The 16,278-nt window shown below is 36.9% G+C and overlaps 1 protein-coding gene across 1 annotated transcript; it reads right to left on the bottom strand.

Moving 5' to 3' along the window:
- Nucleotides 1-5,836: 5,836 nt before the first annotated feature.
- LOC134309226 (nuclear body protein SP140-like protein) lies at nucleotides 5,837-11,927 on the bottom strand. The gene is made up of 6 exons (XM_062990870.1): nucleotides 11,864-11,927; nucleotides 10,560-10,699; nucleotides 7,373-7,420; nucleotides 6,903-6,932; nucleotides 6,051-6,098; nucleotides 5,837-5,953 (listed from the first exon to the last, which is right to left on the bottom strand). The coding sequence occupies exons 1-6, from the start codon at nucleotides 11,889-11,891 to the stop codon at nucleotides 5,921-5,923; spliced, it is 327 nt and encodes a 108-aa protein (XP_062846940.1). The 5' UTR covers nucleotides 11,892-11,927; the 3' UTR covers nucleotides 5,837-5,920.
- Between the last annotated feature and the right edge of the window lie 4,351 nt (nucleotides 11,928-16,278).

Below are 16,278 nucleotides of genomic sequence, written 5' to 3'. Positions count from 1 at the left end.
GTAGATTGCTGCCCCTGAAAAAACTACCCACCGCTTGGGAAACTGCGGAATCCCTGTTTGAACATGTGTTCCAGGTTTACGGTTTGCCAGAGGATATTGTATCTGATAGGGGACCTCAGTTCATCTCGCAAGTATGGAAAGCGTTTTGTAAAGCATTAAACATTAATGTAAACATTACTTCTGGTTATCATCCTCAGGCTAATGGGCAGGTAGAGAGACTTAATCAGGAAATCGGGCGTTTTCTTAGATCTTACTCTTATTGCAATCAGCACGATTACCAGAAAGTTAAGTCCTCATTTCATTGGACCTTTTTGGGTTGTTAAACGGGTTACTCCGGTTTCTTATCGGCTGCTCTATTGCACCCACTTTCCATGTCTCCTTACTTAAACCTGTCTCTTTTACTCAGGATCCAGGGTCTGAGGTTGATTTATTCCTGGAGATCAATCTCAACTCCAAGACCTAGTCATCTGTCTTGATGACTTTTAGATCAAGCTATCTGACAAGGCACGAAACCTTGGTGTTGTCCTGGATAATGTCCTTCTCTCCACATGTAGCCAACATGACAAGATCGTGCCAGTTCCTCCTCTACAACATCTACAATCCTCTCTATGAAAGCCACTCAGACTCTTGTCCAGTCACTTGTAATATCATGACTGGACTACTGCAACCCCCTCCTGGCAGGTGCTTTGTCCACTATTAAACCTATGCAGCTCATTCAAAATGCAGCTGCTCGCTTTTTAACCAACCTAAACACTGCCACATCACCCCACCGCTGCATTCTCTTCACTGGCTTCCTGTAGCTGCCCGCATTCACTTTAAAAGAATGATTCTCGCATACAAAGCCAAAAATGTATCAGCTTCAAACTACATTAGAAAACTCAACACACCCCAAACACAGACAAATATTTCTAGTCTAAACTACACTAACTCACTATCACTGGGATCCAGGGTTCACTGCAAAGTAAAATGTAAACAAATTAGCTTGAAATGCAAATGTGATATGTGGAAAATATGATATTGTTTACAAATGATTCAGCCGCTGCACCTGGTCCATTACATCACACCAATACAATTCTAAAAGCATTTCTTAAAATTTTAAGAATTACAAAGCCATTTCTCAGCCTTTGACACTCCAATAAACCACAGTGAGAGCCATCATCTCCAGCCAAGAGACACAGCAGCTTCAGTTCAGTTTCTCAGAAACAAGGTGAACAAATGCCAGCATATGATCTGGTGGAAACAAGAGGTCCGGTGTCAAACACCATATAGCACAATGAAATGAGCCTGCAAGGAGGAAGGCAACAAAAGCAATAAAAGGCTTTCCTTCAGTGAATTATTGTTGATAAGGTGCAGGCCTGATTAAAGAAACTTGTAAACCAGCATATAGACAGCCAAATATTACTCTTACTCAAAAATGAAAGTGAAAATGGCTTTACTTTCTTAGTGCTAGGTTTGACATTTATATATTCATTATGGTTCAAAGACGTGAAGTAAATTTTAAAAAGACCAGTACGTTTCTACGGGTTAATCTGAAATTCATCCATTAAAGCACACATACATATTTACACACACATATACACACTCTCTTCACTCATTGTGCATACTACTAGTCTGTAATTACTCTTACCTGATTAAAATATGATTTCTGATCCAAAATTTCCAGCTGATATAAATTTACCACCGTTGCTTTTTGTTTACTTTCTTCGTCTCTTTTTTCTCGGTGCTCCTGTTGTTTTCTTCTCATCAGCTGGGTGAACAAACGAGTAAAGAAACAGAGACAGGAATGATTTGCCTTTCACTCACCTGGTAACGCCCTTTTACCTGCTGCTATTAAAATAAATCTAAATTTAAAGGGAAAGAATATGGTGATCAGTGATGTTGGGTTGCTCTTTTTAATATCAGATATCAGGGTCAATAAAGTATCCATTCATTCATCCATCCATTAGTGGTGGTAAATTTGGTTAATTTTATAGACTCAGGTTAATCTGAGTCACTCAGTAATATGATCTGGTTCACTTGCGTCAGTTGAGTCACTTGTACTGACGTCTTGATTGCGATTGATTTACTGCATGAAAATGCATCCAAATATCACTTGTCTTCCGTGCTCTAATCTTCTGTAAATAAATCCTTCTCTCTTAATTCTTTCACACCTCACACTTCTTTTATCAGTGACAAGTTGACACTTTTTTCTAAGTGGAATCTTGATCATGGGGGAGAGGGGGTGGACCCACCTACCATGGGGGCTATGATACTCCTTAAGTGGTACAGTACTAAAGTAGCCTGTAAGCATTTGCATTATAATAATAATATAACTATATTTTGTTGTTGTTTTGCTTACAAGAAAATATGCTGTATTACTAATCTATACCTTGACTACTGATAATAATAATAATAGCATGTGCATAAAATCAGGCACATAACGAACACCAGTGTGTTTAACTGCTTGTTTATTGGAAAATTTAACTTATTACTTATATTCACAGACTGAAGTCGGTTCAGCCAAATCATCTGAGTCTGCGGTGTTTCGGTGAGCCTGCTCACCCGCCTTGTGCAGCCAGTCAGAGGACTCATAGGATCCGGGTTAACTGAGATTTCGGACTCGTGATTCCTGATTCAGTACAAAGATTCGAAACATTAACCCGGATGATTCAGGAATTATTGATGATTTTTTCATATCATATTTGAACTAAATTTCTTGGTGGATCTGACATGAACTTTTTCAACCACCTGAGGCTAAAGCCCATAGGTTTGGGGCTGCTATGACTGCAATACCATTACTGATGGACTGCTGGATGTGATGGGAATCTGCAGTGACTGCACTTACAAGGTGCAAAACTCACCAACAAAGTTGATTTTACCACAGACTGAATTTAAATATTAATACTTGTGAATTAATTTAATTTGAATTATTAATTACTTTCATTATGTTTTTATTTGTTATAGCTTTTTAATCTCTGGGCCACCCAAGGAGGATGGGGGTTCCTGTAAAGTCTCAAGGTTTCCTTTTTAATATATTTAGGGAGTTTTTCTCCTAGAATATGTTAAGTTGATTTGAGACCATGTCCATTGTAAAAGGCACTATACAAATGAATTTAACTAGACTAGACTTGACTTGTCCATAGGTATGTCACCATTTGCCAGATTAGGTACCCTCTGCCTTTGTTCTCCAAGCAAGAAGCTGATGTTGGCATCTCTTAAGCCAGCAGTTCATCTAACGCTGCAAAAGAATAGGGCCGGAGGGCTTGCAACACCGTTAAGGTCTAAAATGACCAACAATTCTAGAACAGTTTTGAAGAAGGGGTAAATCCATCTCTATAGATTACAATCTACCCGGTCAATGCGGATAAATCAGATATTACACATATTATGCTTCAATCCAGTACTGTGTAGCCCCTTTAGCCCCTCCTCTAATCCCCAAACCCCCACCCCAACTAGTAGCTGGTAGTCTGTCAGGTGTCCGCTCAACATTCAACATTCAGGTGAAGTGTAGTGCCCAGTAACTAGTCGATTTGGAGGCATACGGCCCAATACTGTAACAACTAATCCTGTATTTACATTAGTTTACAATTGATCCTATTTTCACAGGAATTTAAACTAATTCTGTATGCACAGAAATTGAAACTGATCCTGTATTCACAAGAATTGAAACTTATTCAGTATGCACAGAAATTGAAACTGATTCTGTATGCACAAGAATTGAAAGTAATCCCGTATTTACAGGGATTTAAACCATTCCTGTATTCACAGGAATTTAAACTAATCCTGTGTGCACAGGATTTAAAACTGATCCTGTATTTACAGGAATTGAAACTAATCCGGTATGCACAGGAAGTGAAACTGATCCTGTATTCACATGAATTTAAGGTAATCCTGCATTTACTGATTATACCTTAAATGTAAGAGATTCTTATTGTCAAAGTTGGACCACAAAATATAAACAAAATTCACTAACTGACTGAGTGTTACCCAGCAACAGGCTAGATTTTAAGGTGTAATTGAACACTCACCTACATGGCATTAAAATATGAAATGTAAATGCGAATGCAGTTTTTTCTAACAGAAACGTGGCTCACTGGCAACATTCCAGATGCTAACTTGAACATTCACCTCTGTGAGAGCAGATGGTTGCACCATCTAATGTTTACATCATGTACACATCAGATAGTACAACCCAGGACATGTAACAGTATAGAAGGTGATCTGCTGTGATGATACTGAACTGCTAGCGATGAGTCTATGACCCTATTATATGCTCAGGGAGTTCTCTCTCACCATTGCTGTATGTGTTTATGTTCCACCATGGGCTGATGCAGAGACTGCCTGTAACGTCATACTTGCAACCATTGTGAGGCTTCAGACCCAGCACCCATGCGCTGCTATTTCAATAACAAGCCTTAGATAATCTGTGATGTCAAGAACCTCCTGAATTTAGGGACAGTGGTGGCCTAGTGGGTAGAGCTTTGGGCTATCAACCGGAAGATTGACGGTTCAAATCCAGGCTCCACTATGCAGCCACTGTTGGGTCCTTGAGCAAGGCCCTTAACCCTGTCTGCTCCAGGGGCGCCGTACAGTGGCTGACCCTGCGCTCTGACCCCCAGCTTCCAAACAAGCTGAGATATGCAAAGAAAGAATTTCATTGTACAAACACCTGTACACCATGTATATATGACAAATAAACTATATCTTCTAAATAAGAAGAGGGCCTTCAAAAACAGGAACCAGGAGGAGCTATGAAGCATACAGAAGGAGCTCAAAGTCTGCTTGCATGAGGCAAAGGAGTCTTACAGGAGGAAAGCAGAGCAGAACCTGCAGGAGAACAACATTAGGGAGGTCTGGGATTCAACCTCTTTTAAAATCACTTTCTTGCCCTGTTTCAGAACTAACTGCTAGTGTATGTCCAGTCATCACGCCCACATTTTGTTTTGTCCCATTCTTCCTGCAAATACAGCTTCAGATGTGCAACAGTACGGGGTCGTTGTTGCATTTTTTTATTTCAAAATACTCCACACATTATCTGTTGGGGACAGGTCAGGACTGCAGGCAGGCCAGTCTAGTACCCGTACCCTCTTCTTCCACAGCCATGCCTTTGTAATGTGTGCAGCATGTGGTGGTTGTGTGTGTGTGCCTTGTGATGGACTGGCAACCTGTCCAGGGTGGTTCCTGCATTTTACCCAGAGAATCATACCAACCGCCACCCTGAATCGGATAAACTGATGGTAAAACAATGACTTAATGAATGGAAATTTAATGTTTGCACATTGTTTCTAAATATTAGCTACAAATACGAAAACATGAATTTTGTTTATTCATTTAGATGTTAACAACAAAGTTATGAAGAAGTATAAAGATTTTGAGAAAGATCACTGCTAATGTCAGATGGTTTTTTTATTTTAATTCAGATATGTATACTGACCATTTTCATTGTTAATTGGTGTTAGAGAAAAATGGCTTGAAAGATTTTCAATGATACTTCCATATCCTCTATATGTTAAAACTGATTAACATAGTAAGTACAAAAAGATTACATTTACAACAGATGCTTTTGTCTAATGCAACTCACAATTGTACAATACAATGCAAGCAGTTGAGGGTTAAGGGCCTCACTCAGGCCCAACAGTGGTAACTTGCTGATTTGTGGAGCTTAAACCAGCAACCTTCTGCTAATTAGTCCAGTACCTTAACCACTGAGCTACCGTTCCCGAAAACTGATACCATATTATTAGTAACTAATTGCTAATATGAATAATGATAATGAAGAAGTCTAAACATGCATATTTGTCAAAACTTATTAATAATTGAATAAATAAATTATTTTTAAACATTTTATTTCCATATATACAACACATCCAACCTATTTTAACCAGGTCACTAGTATTGAGTAAAATATTATATCCCTTTTCATTTTGTTTGTGCTGATCCTTCACAACTGAATGTTGACAGTCACATTCTGAGTCTGCAATGAAAGAAACAATTTTGTTTACTGAGCAAAATCAACTAAAAAGAAGAAACAAAAAAATGTAAAGATTTAAATATTAACATGCATATATCACCTTCTGAAGGCTGCTACGGATTGTATGTGAACGCTGCTGTTGGTCATCCTTATGAAAGGAAAAAATGAAAGGGGAGACCATTTTTAATACATTCACAACTTGAAAATGCAATAAGTACATTCCTATTTTTTTTTATCAACCCACTACCACCCCATGAACTAATTGATTGAATACACATTCCACAGTTACCATGGTCTGTTTTACAATAATAATAATAATAATAATAATAATAATAATAATAATAGTAAGAAGAAAAATAAAAACACACAAACTATTGGTCTATGACTACTAGTAAAAAAGATTTTATACACCAAATCATATAATCAGCATTACATTGAATGAACAGCTGAATTTTTTTTTAACATTTCTTAGTATGGCACAATATGGCACAGGCACAGACATTAATATAATAGGTGAGCAATGGCTGCAAATTTATTAACTTCAACAAGCTTCTGATCAATAGATTGCAGTTGTCTGAGCATCTGAAAAAGAAAAAAGGAATGTCCTAAAGAAGTCCTGATGAATTTACATGGTCAGTTTCACTTTCGCATTACATTTGCAAATTACATTTGAGAAAAATGCTAAATAGAAGCACGACAAGCATTTGTTTGACACAAAATTAGCACTCTTAATTATAGATTTTTTGAAATATTAAAATAGTCGAGTATGTAATAGGTGTAAAAATATAGTTAAAGCAACTAGCATTATGTGCAAGTATATTGATTTTCAGAAGTAAAACTGACATCACTTTTGGCTTTTGCAAGAATGAAAACAGAATATTGTCTTACTGAACAGAAGCATTATAAAGAAAACACTGTGAATTAAGATAAACAGTAAAAAGGTGAACAATACCCTCTGAACTGTGTTATTCTTTGTGCGACGCTGCAGATGGTCACCCATATAAAAAGGAGAAAAAGGTTTTATTACTCACAGTTAAAAAAAAAACATTTTAGTTTGCAATATGTATGTGCATGTATGTGGCAAACAAAGATCGGGCAAAGAAAGTCAGTACGGGTTGTCCTGCGATAAGTGAGCTTTTTGTTTGTATTTCTACATAACCAGTATTGTTAAATCACCTTTATTAAAACCTCAATTTATACACATTTAGGCAGTTTTTATCATTTCTGTTGCTAAAACATATTAATACAAAACACTACACGATTAAAAGTTGTTTGTAAGAAGTCTATCATAATTATATATTTTTTTTCTACAACAGAAAGTTTACAGTCACTTTCTGTAGCTGCAAAGACAAAACAAACAAATATTATTCTAATAAACAAAATGACAAATAAAAAGGACAAAAAGTTAAATAGATGCATCACCTTTTGGACTGTACGTTGCATCATGGGTGCACACTGCAGATGGCCACTCTACAAAAAGAAATGTAATGTACTATAATACTCACAATTAACAAAAGTAAACATCTGAAAACAAAGGTTTTTTTATATGGTGCCTTGCTTAAAAAAACACAGTTTTAGCAGAAACTGTAATTAGTGTACAACTATTTTATTATGCTATAAAAATGATTTTAGCAGTTTAAAATAAAAAGAAATAAATACATAAAATTAATCTTGAGTAAGGCAAAGAGTAAGTAAATAAAAATAAAAACCTCATTTTAATTTTAGGGATTTTTTGTTTAGCTGCCTATATCAAGATATAGTATAAAAGAAGCATCCATCATAGACTGTGCAGGCAAGAATGGGTCGTGATTCACCACTTTGTGTCAAACTTTGTGAGAGAAATGTCATTCAGGTCAAAGACAATGTTTCTCAGTGCAAGATTGCAAAGAATTTAGGTCTTTTACCATCTACAGTTGATAAAATCATAAGATTAAGGGAGTCAGGGGAAATCTCTGTGTGTAAAGGCCAAAGATGAAAACTGCTGCTGAATGTGTGTGAATCAGGTCATCTGCATATATCTAAAGGTATCATTGATGCGGATGCATTTACTGGTGGAGCGGAAAGCTGCTAAAAGGACTATTCCATGAATTATTCTTTAACATTTTCTCTTCATCTGTCTATGTTGTCCTGAGGCCTTCATGCATTCAATGGACCCCTTCATGCTTAGGGTCTGTTTAATCTCAGAGTTTTACAACCCTGCACCTATGCCATTTCCCATGTACAGTATGACCTCAAAAGCCACGAGTGTCACAGCTCAGAAGAACTCTGTTCCTTCATCTCAAGGGATAACTTCTTTTACAATCTCTTTATGGGAAAGAGGCACCAGAGACTAGTACCAGAAGATTAAAGACAATTTACCCTCCATTCTGTATGTAAATCAACCCTCCTTTACTACAGAATAAAGTATGGACTTTCAATTAACAGAGTGAGCGTGTTTTGGAGAGACATATGCTGCCATCAAGACAATGTCTTTTCCCAGAAACTCTATGTCTATTTCAGCAGGACACTGCTAGGCCTAATTCTGCCTCTCATTCTTATTGAAAATGTATTACATCATAAAAACAGGGACGCCCACAGATTACTGAGCAGCTCAAGGCTTGTATTAAGCAGGAATGGATGAAATTCAAAAATATTAAAAAGTGTAATTAAAAGAATCAGATGATTTGACCCTGTGGTAAACATGCCTCTGTTCCAGCTTTTTGTTGGGAGCAAAATTTCCAAATTGGAGATAAAACGACTACACTCAACAATTAGGCAGGATGCCCACATACAGTGGGGCCAAGAAGTATTTAGTCAGCCACTGATTGTGCAAGTTCTCCTACTTAGAAAGATGAGAGAGGTCTGTAATTTTCATCATAGGTACACTTCAACTATGAGAGACAAAATGAGAAAAAAAAAATGCAGGAAATCACATTGTAGGATTTTTAAAGAATTTATTTGTAAATTATGGTGGAAAATAAGTATTTGGTCACCCACAAACAAGCAAGATTTCTGGTTCTCACAGACCTGTAACTTCTTCTTTAAGAAGCTCTTCTGTCCTCCACTCGTTACCTGTATTAATGGCACCTGTTTGACCTCGTTATCTGTACAAAAGACACCTGTCCACAGCCTCAAACAGTCAGACTCCAAACTCAACCATGGCCAAGACCAAAGAGCTGTCGAAGGACACCAGGAAGAAAATTGTAGACCTGCACCAGGCTGGGAAGAGTGAATCTACAATAGGCAAGCAGGTTGGTGTGAATAAATCAACTGTGGGAGCAATTGTAAGAAAATGGAAGACATACAAGACCATTGATAATCTCCCTCGATCTGGGGCCCCACGCAAGCTCTCATCCCATGGGGTCAAAATGATCATGAGAACTGTGAGCAAAAATCCCAGAACTACACGGAGGGACCTGATGAATGACCTGCAGAGAGCTGGGACCAAAGTAACAAAGGCTACCATCAGTATACACACTACGCCGAGAGGGACTAAAATCCTGCAGTGCCAGGCATGTCCCCCTGCTTAAGCCAGTACATGTCCAGGCCCGTCTGAAGTTTGCCAGAGAGCATATGGATGATCCAGAAGAGGATTGGGAGAATATCATGTGGTCAGATTAAACCAAAATGGAACTTTTTGGTAAAAACTCAACTCGTCATGTTTGGAGGAAGAAGAATGCTGAGTTGCATCCCAAGAACACCATACCTACTGTGAAGCATGGGGGTGGAAACATCATGCTTTGGGGCTGTTTTTCTGCAAAGGGGACAGGACGACTGATCCGTGTTAAGGGAAGAATGAACGGGGCCATGTATTGTGAGATTTTAAGCCAAAACCTCCTTCCATCAGTGAGAGCATTGAAGATGGAACGTGGCTGGGTCTTCCAGCATGACAATGATCCCAAACACACCGCTCGGGCAACGAAGGAGTGGCTCCGTAAAAAGCATTTCAAGGTCCTGGAGTGGCATAGCCAGTCTCCAGACCTCAACCCCATAGACAATTTGTGGAGGGAGTTGAAAGTCCATGTTGCCCAGCGACAGCCCTAAAACATCACTGCTCTAGAGGAGATCTGCATGGAGGAATGGGCCAAAATACCAGCTACAGTGTGTGCAAACCTGGTGGTGAAGACTTACAGGAAACGTTTGACCTCTGTCATTGCCAACAAAGGTTATGTTACAAAGTAGTTGAGTTTAACTTTTGTTATTGACCAAATACTTATTTTCCACCATATTTTACAAATAAATTCTTTAAAAATCCTACAATGTGATTTCCTGGATTTTTTTTTCTCATTTTGTCTCTCATAGTTGAAGTGTACCTATGATGAAAATTGCAGACCTCTCTCCTCTCAAGTAGGAGAACTTGCACAATCAGTGGCTGACTAAATACTTTTTGACCCCACTGTACTGTTGGGCATATAATCTTTTATATCAGTCTTCTTTTTTATTTTTATTAATAACTTTCTCCTGGTCAGGTATTTCACTGAAAAACACTGGGTGCAAGGCAGGAATACAGTGGACAGGGCAGCAATCCAGGGCTAACAGCAATCCATGGCAACATCCAAGCCTTGGCCATATAGTGCATATTTTATTCAAAATTTTATATATGGCATCCATAGTGACATCAAACATTTACCTCTATAAGCTCTTTCAGTGTTATGTTATTGTGGCGAATGCTGGTTTTCCAGTTCTTGCTGTTTCTTCTTCCTGAAAGCCTCTCAAAACTATTTGGGGTGTACCAACGGCCATTTGACTTACACTTAATACACTTGACTCCTGTAAGACCAAAATCAAAGTCCATTTTAATTAATCAAAAGAATAATTATTCCAGCAGTGTAGTAGATTGTCACATAGCCAATCAAGAAACTGTTCAAAGTTCAAAATAATTCGACAAATAGATGGTGAAAAAAACACAACTTCAAATACCTTAAGGATGCTCGGCAATGATCAGTTATGTAATGGCAATCTTGAGGTTTTAATAAGTTCTGTTCTTTTTCTTAGACTAAACATATTTTTTTTCAATAAAAACATACATCTGAGTCACTTTAATGTATAACATGGAATTTCTTTTATAATATAGAGTGGATTTAGAAAATATTCAGACAGTTTAGAAATGAAAGAAGTTTGGCACAACTTCCATCTAGTTTGGCACAAGTTGGCCATCTAGACAAACTAAGTATTCGGGCAAGAAGGGCCTTGGCAAGGGAGTTAGAAATTAAGGAAGTTCTGTACAGAGATGGGAAAACCTATTGGTTGAACAACCATTTCTGCAGCTCTTTATAAATCAGTATAAATCAGGCCTTGATGGCAGAGTGGCAAGATGGAAACCACTGTTAAGTAAAAGGCATATGACAGCCCAGTTTTATGCAGGCAACGCACATCACCTGGCTAATACCCTCTTCGTAGTGAACCATAGTGATGGCAGCATCATTCTATTTGGGTGCTTTTAGAGGCACAACTTTTCAATTAGTAGCCCAAAGCTCTAACCACTAAAAGAAAATCTCAGACTTCAGACTTCAAAGTTCAGACTTAAACATCTGTGGTGAGACCTGAACATGGCAGTTCTCATACATTTTTTTTCATTTGATAGAGCTTTAAAGGATTGGCTATGAATAATGGGGTAAACTGCTTAAAGCTGGTGTGCAAAGTTTGTATCAAGGAACATTTGCAGTTGTAATTTCTTCCAAAAGCGATTTTACAAAGTATTTAATAATGGGACTAAATACTTTGTAAAAAAATAATAAAAAATTACATTTTTGATTTATTAACAATTTTTCAAAAAACATATTTTCACTGTCATTATGGATGATTAAATGTAGAATAATGAGTAAAAATGGCAATTATATTTATTTAAATGTATCATATCTATTAAAAATTATTAGAATTCTTATTTGTCAGGATTTAATAATTGTAAAGAAAAAGTTTAATACATAACTGTACCTTTGAGTAGCTTGTTTTTATGCAGCATGCCTTCTTTATCTCCACAGGTAACAAGAAGTTGATTGTCATCTAAGAAACATATATGCATAATATTATTAAAAGAATCTATACACAGCATGTAATTTTCGTTAAAAACAATCTAAATGTAATTCAAAACCAATTTAATAGCACTCGCCGGGGTTGTTTTTGTCAGCACCAGTTCTAGTCATCACGACTGTGCTGTTATGATGAACAGATGCAGTGAATGATCCTGCTGCTGTGTAGGCTGAATCCGCTTGATTGAAGGATGTCGATGCCATGCCACTGGAGCTGCTGCTGCTCGGTTGCGATTGGTCAGTGGTGTCTGCATCGATTAGATCTGCATTGAACAGTGTTCAGATGCTCCATTAGCCATTAACTCACTACACTGTAAAAAACCACCTATAGGATCTACTCAAAAAAATTGAGGTAACAATTTGCACCCAGTTTGTTTGGGTAGATTTTACTCAAATTGAACATCTCTGAAATACTAAATGAAAGTAGGTAAAACCTACTTAAAACATTTTATTACACAAATAATTACTTTAAAAAAGTGTGTAACATTTATTCTTCAATTGCCAGTAGATAATATTAATCTATTTAATAATTATATCTATTAACTAATCTATATAACTAGCCATTACTCATTCAGGAAAGCTTAGCTTTAGCTAAAATTACTGTCTACATAATATTCAGTATTTATATTGTAGAATTAATCATGTCTTAAAACAAAGAAAACAAGCACAAAAGACCCTCTGTACTTAATGCATAGTTTACTGAACAACTCAAACTCTTATAAATATACTAAACACAGATTATTGTTGCATCTGTGTCAAAGAAACAGATGAAAACACTTTTATTGAGTCATGGGGATACCACATTCAATCATATCAATGTATTGCTCAGCATAGCTGCACCATTCCCAACGCTGAGCAGCCCGGTCACGGTAGATCTGGATATCACTGCCGCAAGTCCTTCTGGGTAAGCTCCGCCCCCTTCTAGTCCACAGCAGCGGGTCGCTACCCAATGAATATGGTTAACATGAGATGTTTTTAAAATTATGCAGCGCTTATGCTAATTATGTCTAATTAGGTACAGAAACTTAATTGAAGCATTATCTATAAAACATTTAAAAGACAAAACCAAAACGTTATTGTGGAATTAATTATATTCTCCAAAGTTCTCACTAGTTTTACTCATTTCACTTTAACAGTGAAGATGGTGCATTGCTTCCACTTAAAACCTGAGCTGAATGTATATACATCAATACATCACATCAATTAGTTTAAATTCTTGTCTTGCACAGCCGACTACATATCTTGTGATAAACCTTAAATACATTATGCAATAAACAGAAAATATGGTAAATACCAACCTTACATCTAACACCACAGTCTGACAGAGATGTGAGGGGAAAAAGAAGCTCGTAACTTCCCGGGTCGTGTGCATGTGCACAATGCGGTGCAGAACCAACAGTTTTTGAGTAAAGTTTATTAAATTTTTTAAGGTTGTTGTTGTTACTTTTAACAAATAGGTAGTATGGGTAAGATTTACCCGTTGTTATTTACTTTTACATGCTGACTAATAAACATAAGTACATTTTAAACAATTTGTATGAGTTTTTTCTACAACCCTCCAAAATCATTTTTTACAGTGTACTGAACTCACTACTTTATTCTGCTGGTTACATACTTAGTTATATTTGTCTTACAAATTTGGGTTCTTTTCTCTCTAGACAGTGACTGAAATGTTACTCTTATTGATTTAGCTGAAGCTTAATCTTTTAAAATATCTTTCAAATATGAACATGAAAAATGTTTAAGGAGTTGTTCCTTGTCAATGTTGCCTTGCTTGTTTATTAGTGCTTTTGGACTCTCTAATTAATGTCATTAACTCATCCTGGTTAGGGTCACGGCAGGTCCTGGAAGCACAGGGTGCAAGGCAGGAATACTCTGGACAGGGCACCAATCCATTGCAGAGCTTGATATTCTCCTCTCTTTCTCATCAGACATAGCCAATAATTGCTATTATTACATGTTTGGCATTTAGAACATTGGAAGACAATTTGCAGGGTTAAAATATATGTACAGCACATCTTATATTAGGTTATGTTGCTATATGTTACATGATGATTTTGATACCCATCACTAAGCTTTCAACACAGTTCTGGTATACCTGACAGAAATTGTACAATTATACTGGTTTTCTGATTTTCTTTGACTTTTTACACTCCACATATTGTTGTTTTGGGATAAAGGTAATTTCAAAAGTTTTATTTTACACTTATTTAGCCATGACAAAAACAGATTTGATTACTGAAATTTGGGTCATTGCCTTTTTGGAACATCCAACATTAAACCACTTTAGGGACTTTAGGGCAAATGTGTCTCTAAATCAACAATTGTGAATTTGGCCTTTTGGTTTAGCTCTTGGGTTTGGAAGACACATTAGGGCTGGGCGATATGGATAAAAAATAATATCTCGATATATTTTAGCTGAACGGCGATATACGATATATATCTCGATATTTTTTCATCCCATACAGTAATAACAAAAAGACACTTCTGAGACAAAGTACATGTTCCAAATGTTATACAGGCACTTTTATTAACATTCAGCTGTAGATGAACATGAGAAATTCCTCAAAAATAAACTATTGGCATATATTAAATCAGGGGTCACCAACCTTTTTGAAACAGAGGGCTACTTTAAGGGTGCTGAGTAAGCCAAAGGGCTACTTGTAGGATACAAACTTCCTGAATACCAAAGTTGCACGGTTCACCTTTAATGATAATATTATGATTAATAATAATAATAATAATAAATATTTATATGTGAAGAGACTGTCTGATCACATGTTAATTATTTCTTGCAATAATTATTAACAATGATTTACCATGGCAGGAAACACAGACATATTTAAACATGTAACATTATTTCTGTTCATCTCAATCAGTTTCAATATTTGAAAGTCAGCGCGATCTCATCTCTGATATTTTTGTAAATATTGTTCCTGACGGTTTTGTATGAATGAGCACATTTGTAGCATTTTGATCAAAATCACACAATTTTTATTTTTTTATTTTTACAAATTATGACTTCTGTAGCATTTTTTTTTAGGAAATCATTAACAGTCCCATCTTCAAATAATGTCCCGTTTGTACTGATCCCGTTTGTACTGATCACTACTTTTGTTTTAGAACAAATCATGAACTCTGTCCCATGTTTATACAAATGATCAGTTAAGTAAGATTTTTTAAAAGCTACGATTTAAATGGACGTTTCTGTGACACGTACTGAAGCCTCTCTCCACATTGTGCCGCTCTCTGTCGTCGTCCCGCGAATGAAACACTTTTCCTCCCAATCACTGTGAAAATATTAAGTTCTCTTTTGCTTTTCTTGTGTGTGTTTTCATTATTATTTTTTCGGGGTAAAACCCGCATCTCGCTCCCCATAGTAGCTGCGCTCGCTCGCTCGCTCGTCTCAGCGTTCTGCGCCCGATATAAAACTCTGCACCCAGACCAGATCAAATCTCATATAAACATCAAACAGTTTTGTTCTTGAAATGTTATATTCAGTATTGTCATTTTCAAATCTACATCAATGCAAGTGTTATTGATTCAAAGAGATCAACAACGAAAATATCATTTTTAGACGGAGCTCTGTAGTCACTAGAGCTGTTTAGAACATACCCTGCGGGCGACTCACGTGGTGGGGGAGGGGCGAGTTGTGTTCAGTGAGGGAGAGGGGCGGGGCAGGTGAACATGTGCAGAGACAAACTGGGAGAAGAGAAAGTCGAACTGTCGGATCTAACTGGAATGTAACATCTATATCGATATACGCGATATTGTCTTATCTTATATCGCGTATGAAAATATATCGATATATTATAAAATCTCGATATATTGCCCATCCCTAGTTCACATCCTCTCTTCAATATTGCCAACCTGTTGACTAAACTAAAAAGGAAGCACCATAACCCTGTTTAAAACATTGTCAATATGCCTTGCAAAAGTAAAGACTACTTTTTTTGTCTGGTTCCTCGACCAAGTGCCCTGATTTTTCTCTCCCTGTTTTTGTTGTGTGGTTCTAGGTGGTAAAGGGAAGGAGCATCAGGACAATATGTGCAAGCTTTTCAAACACTGTGAGTAAGTAGAAGGTGTATTCAATCTTATACTTTTTTTCCCCATTGTGTTGTCCTTATTGTGCATGTGTGTGTGTTCTAATATTGCAGTAAAAGAGTAGAGTAAAATTAGTTAGTAAATATGGTACTTGCTGTCTCCAGCTCCCCATATGTTTTCCTTACTGAGCACAGCCCCCCTTCCCTCTCTGCAAACAGCAAAGAGCTTACTTTTTACTTTTCTCATTGAATGACCATCTTTGCAACGTCTCCATCA

This window comes from Trichomycterus rosablanca, chromosome 2 (genome assembly GCF_030014385.1).
Source record: "Trichomycterus rosablanca isolate fTriRos1 chromosome 2, fTriRos1.hap1, whole genome shotgun sequence".
NCBI classification, from domain to species: Eukaryota; Metazoa; Chordata; class Actinopteri; order Siluriformes; family Trichomycteridae; genus Trichomycterus; species Trichomycterus rosablanca.
The sequence above is the reverse complement of the archived record's forward strand: the minus strand, read 5'-3'. Positions and strand labels throughout refer to the sequence as shown.

Excerpts from the sequence above, each read along its gene's own strand:
- LOC134309226 (XM_062990870.1), bottom strand. The coding sequence starts at position 11,891 with ATGCTGCATAAAAACAAGCTACTCAAAG. Across the intron at positions 6,099-6,902 it reads AGAATAACACAGTTCAGAGG|GATGACCAACAGCAGCGTTC; the intron begins GTATTGTTCACC and ends TCCTTTCATAAG. Across the intron at positions 5,954-6,050 it reads TCCGTAGCAGCCTTCAGAAG|ACTCAGAATGTGACTGTCAA; the intron begins GTGATATATGCA and ends CTTTCATTGCAG.